The sequence below is a fragment of the Nansenia antarctica genome, assembly GCF_963989245.1.
Source record: "Nansenia antarctica genome assembly, chromosome: 7".
Classification (NCBI taxonomy): Eukaryota; Metazoa; Chordata; class Actinopteri; order Argentiniformes; family Microstomatidae; genus Nansenia; species Nansenia antarctica.
This window is the reverse complement of record NC_137677.1, coordinates 15755757-15760988: the sequence shown is the minus strand read 5'-3', so window position 1 is coordinate 15760988 and position 5232 is coordinate 15755757. Positions and strand designations below refer to the sequence as shown.

At 38.9% G+C, this 5232-nt stretch overlaps 1 protein-coding gene across 1 annotated transcript in view; it reads left to right on the top strand.

Moving 5' to 3' along the window:
• The window catches only part of foxf2b (forkhead box F2b), a gene marked incomplete at both ends in the record, with an annotated part of 15200 nt that extends 11410 nt beyond the window's left edge, over positions 1–3790 (top strand). The window contains one exon of the mRNA XM_080536336.1: positions 3609–3790. Coding sequence (XP_080392462.1) covers positions 3609–3790 — 182 coding nt within the window. The remainder of the gene's footprint in view (positions 1–3608) is intronic.
• Between the last annotated feature and the right edge of the window lie 1442 nt (positions 3791–5232).

Genomic DNA, 5232 nt, shown 5'->3' with positions numbered 1-5232 from the left:
TTGTCCTGTTATTTTTATTGAAAACAGTATGCACTCAGTATTTTATTATTTGCATTCTGTAGTTCTCATTTTCACCAGAAGGGGACGTAAAAGTGCCACAACTAATGATTTTTTATCCCCAGATGCCAAGGAGTCTGGAGAAGAGCAAGATTACTTTAAAAGGTACCTGAATGCACATCACAATCCACCCAATGTCAGACCACTATACTAATGGATGGGAATTACAGAACTCTTCCCTTTCTGTAAGATTGTAGCCATCACCATGTATTCACCCGACCAGTGCCTTATGCCTGTAATGCTGTTGCATTTCTTATCAATTGGTGGAAATGGCCTAGGTGCCAAAATGTCACTTTGCCTTAACAGCTATTTTTCTACTCTGTAGGGTCCTGCTGAGAAAGACTTTCGACCCGTATGCCAATGTGCGCCACTGTATGTCCAGAGGTTCCAAGACCCTCCCCCATCGCTGCAGGCCCCCCCTCCAAGACCCTTCCCCCATCGCTCCAAGACCCTCCCCCATCGCTGCAGGCCCCCCCTCCAAGACCCTTCCCCCATCGCTCCAAGACCCTCCCCCATCGCTGCAGGCCCCCCCTCCAAGACCCTTCCCCCATCGCTCCAAGACCCCTCCCCCATCGCTGCAGGCCCCCCCTCCAAGACCCTTCCCCCATCGCTCCAAGACCCCTCCCCCATCGCTGCAGACCCCCCCTCCATGAACCTCCTGCTGAGAGACTTTTGACCTGTGAGTCTTGCATGCCAACATGTGTGCTCCATCTAAGGCAACTAGACCTTCTACACTCTATACGATTGTTATAATTTACTCTATTCTTTCTCTGCACATTTTTTTCGGTTTAATCCTAATTTTATTTCAAAAAAAAAAAAAAAATGCTGTATGTCCTTCAAATAGGCTAGGTGCACCAGCTCCTCTATTTCCTGAAAGGAAGTGGGCATCTTTACTTCCTGTCCTATACTATTGGTATTGGTAGTGATTAATCAGGTGTGCGCTGGGTGTGCCACACACCTGATTAATCACTTAATCCAATAGTATGAGACAGGAAGTAAAGATGCCCACTTCCTTTCAAGAAGTAGAGGAGCTGGTGCACCTAGCCTATTCTCTCCAGCATTTCTTATTTGTTTTGCATATACCACATGGTGTGGCAAGTGATGGCATTTATGTTATTTGTCAGTCAAGTTCAAATTATTTGTGTACATTTGATTACATGTAAAATAAATAGGTTAAAATGTAGTTGTGCTTCTCTTGACTCTTCTCTGCTGTTCAGTACAAGTTTTTCATTCAAGCCTACTGCCAGTAATGCACTGTAAATGTACTAAGTGGATACAGCATTTAGCTGTCTTTTATTGTTACTGTAACTCCAAAATTACTGTAATTTATGGGCAGCAAAATACCGTAAAATAACAGTCATGACGCTGACAGTAAGTTACTCTAAAATGATAAAGCCCAGTATGTTACTGTATTTTGATATTACAGTAAGATGTTGAAATCCTGTAAAAGTACAGTATTCAACTGGTCGCACTGCTGCCTGTATTTTACCGTAAAATCTATTAAATTTGTATTTTACTGTATTTCAATATTACAGTAAGAATAAGAAATACCGTAAAAGTACAGTATTCAACTGGTCGCACTGCTGCCTGCATTTTACTGTAAAATTGACGGCCAATTTTTTACAGTGTAGATATATAGATAGATAGATAGATAGATAGATAGATAGATATATTAAATTAAATTCATGTCATCTAGCTCATGTTCATCTTGTTTAACATGCTTCTAATTTATCGAGGCTTTACAATAGTCCAGGGATTTCTGAAAGGCGATTTTTTTTTCCATTCCAAAGTCTGAGGGGTCGCGGAGGTTAACTAAACAAAGGCTGTACGGGGTCCGGGTCGGACAACACTGAATAGGACCTCAACCGGTATCCGCAGGAGACTAAAGGCCTTGTTAGACTTTATGCGTCTTCGTATAACTAGTTAGAATACAAGCCGTTATCTGTTCTAAGGGACACTATGCGCCCCATAACGACTGTCAGTCAGGGTTTAGTGTTGTCTCTGAAAACGGGCGAGGCAGTAGGCTAGCCCCAGTGGATACGGCCTTCACCCTCTAGGAGAAAACACCGCACACAGCTGGCGTCACATCTGGAGTCCTTATGACCTTGATGATGCTCGTGCTCCGTTTTCCTCTCTGTGCTGCTAGCACAGGCCTATCTATGACAAAGGACCCCTGTTGTAATTATAAGGTTTAATCAAGTGTCTGAAAATGTAATTGGACCAAAAGGATCTTTATTAAAGTATTTGGTTACATTTTACATTAAGTTACCCCTATAGGCCTATATGTTATGTGTAGTAACTATGTAATTACACGATAACAACACTGTATTAACACAGGCGTACTATTGCATTGAAACGTTATTACATTTATTTTTGTAATTGCAATGGAGTTGAGCGGTTCCAAACCATGACTATATGTAACAGCATGTTAATACAATGTTGTTAATAATAATGTTATATTAAACAGGGGCAACTTAATTTTTTGTTTAAACATAGGCTATGTCTTTGAATCCAGTTTAAGTTAGGCTACATTAAAGACAAGGCGACATTTAGGCCTATAAAGTTATATGTTCAACAGTTAGAAATCAGTGGGGCTAACACAAAGTAAGTGCGCTGGCTCAAGTAAACTAAACAAACATGAGAGACGCCAGAAGTTGAGGGCGCAGTGATTTCAAAAGTGAAGTCATGAGCGGTGTTTACTTTTAGGCTAATTTCAAAATGAAATAAGAACGGGGCTCGAATGTTTTTACCTTTTACATTGCTCATATTTTATATGAGCGAAGAAATAGCCTATAAGGCCCTAATTCCAAAGGGCAAGACTAGGCCTAGTGATAAAATATCTCGGCCTTTTCAGCAAATACAATAAACAGTGCATTCAAAAATCAACAATATGAGTTATAGCAAGACCTAAGAAGTCGTGGTTAGCCAAGAACAAATTTGGAATCTGTAAAATGCTGAATGTTGCATCTTCGTTATCAACGAATAACGTAGAGTTATTGTATCTGTGGAGTGTTTTGGGACAGCGCTCGGTTCATCTTGACAATAATTACTGTTCAATGTTTAATTCTCATATCAATCAATCCGTCCGCAAGAGTATTCTACTGAACGAGGAATAGCTATGGGGTAGTATGAATATTCCAGCTATTTTGTGATGAGTTCAATTAACACATTTAGCAATTTTGATGAATATAGGCCTACTTCTCAATGACAGGCTGAATAACTGGCCTACCATATCATCATTTGAAATATCTTTTAATATGTAGGCTAAGTTTTTGTTTTCATATGAGACTTTCTAAAGAAATGATGTAGGCCTAAAGCTTAACCTACTAATATCAGTCACTGAGCACGACAGAGATGCCAAAGAAATCAAGTGTTATTGCATGTGAAAATGTGGAGAGAAAAAAAAGCTCGCGAATAGACTACGGAGGAATTGAGATAGGGTAAGTCAATCATTTACAATTAACTTGTTTCCTGATTGAGCATGAGCAATGCAACGTAAAACAAATCAGCCTATTTACATGTTGTTTGTTTTCTATCCTCTTTTCTCGCAGTGGGGATTCCTCGCTATCAGAGCCATTCCTCACCCGTCTGCGACAGGAAGGATTTTTTGTTGAACTTTAATGGCATCTCGTCGTTCCATCCATCGGCTAGCGGATCTTACTATCATCATCACCACCATCACCATCACCACCAGAGCCCTGTGTGTCAAGACATCAAACCGTGCGTGATGTAAGCCTCGGACCGTGCGCGTTGAGTGAACAAAAAAACCTTCTAAGTCATACAATGGTAAAAATGCAAATGTGTGGACTTTCACATTTCTGATGAGAACGAACAATAGGGACATCGGGGTCTAGTTGGGGACAGTAAATGTGGGGACAGTAAATGTGGGAGACCGAAAAAGTACTTCAATGGTTCATTTCCTTCCCATTTGACAGCAAACGCGTTGTTGGGACAGACAGTGTAGCCCTACCCCGACGCGCCAAGGTCTCGGAAATGAAGAAAGCGCGCGGCAAGGCTTTTGTCGTGTAACCACTTCGACTAATTCTGTTCTCAATTGACCAACGTTTCTTCTTCAAAAGAAAAAACGATTTTGATGTGTTTGCTGTTATTAATTGTGCAAACAAATATATTTCATGTAACTAGACCTGTTCTATAGAGTAAATACACACATACACAAAGCTTTTTATAATAAAAACTGCAACAAATTTGCACTTATTGTATATCATTTGAGATTTGCTTAATTTTCTCGTTGTTAAGTGTTTCAATAAAGCTGATATATTTTAGCTTAAATACTCCAGTGTCTAATTTCTTTTATAATTTACCGTCAGTGCTGAAGAAAACACATAAACACTAGTTATTAATTATTAGTAGCCTAATTGTTATTATTAATTGGTATTGATATTGGTATTTCTTTCATTATTATTATTATTATTATTATTCGTTTCTGTCGTATGATTTGTTTGGAACATCATTTACAATATGACATCTGTATGTCATATAGCCTCCTATTCAAACTATCTGCATTATTAAATATTACAAAAATATTATTAATGTTCAATAACTACTTAGCTGCGTCGATTGAGTATTTTGATTATGCATGCTTTTATCTTAAATATGTTTGGACTTGTTGTTCTTATAGGCTACAGTTATGTAGCCTAACCAAAGGTCTTAATCTTAATTTGAATCCTAACCCAGGACCCCCTAACCGGGGTTACACACGATGCACGATGTGTAAGCATGCACTGGGCATGGTAGAATGAAAGTGTGGATATATTGACAGCAGAAAACTTGTAGGCCTATTGAAGGTTTCACTATAGTCAACTGTCGACTTGATGGTGTAGGAAACCATTTTTTTTTTTTACAAGAGGTCAATCATCTTTGTTTTTTGTGAAAAGCATAAACAGAACAGTTTAAATCATAGCATTAACACAGGGGAAAAAATGTATACGTACGCGTGATCAATGTTTTTTAAAAAAATGCTTTTAAAAAATCCGAACAATTTAACTGATTTCTAACATAATTAATTTCTCTTATCTTATTTTCCCAAATACAATATCTAAAGTGTTCATTTGGTTTTATTGTATTATTGTACCACCATCATTGATAGCCATTGTTTCGCATTGCCTGGTCTATTTGCGCCACTGCAGCCTTGAGCAACAGCTGAGAGCTCTGCGT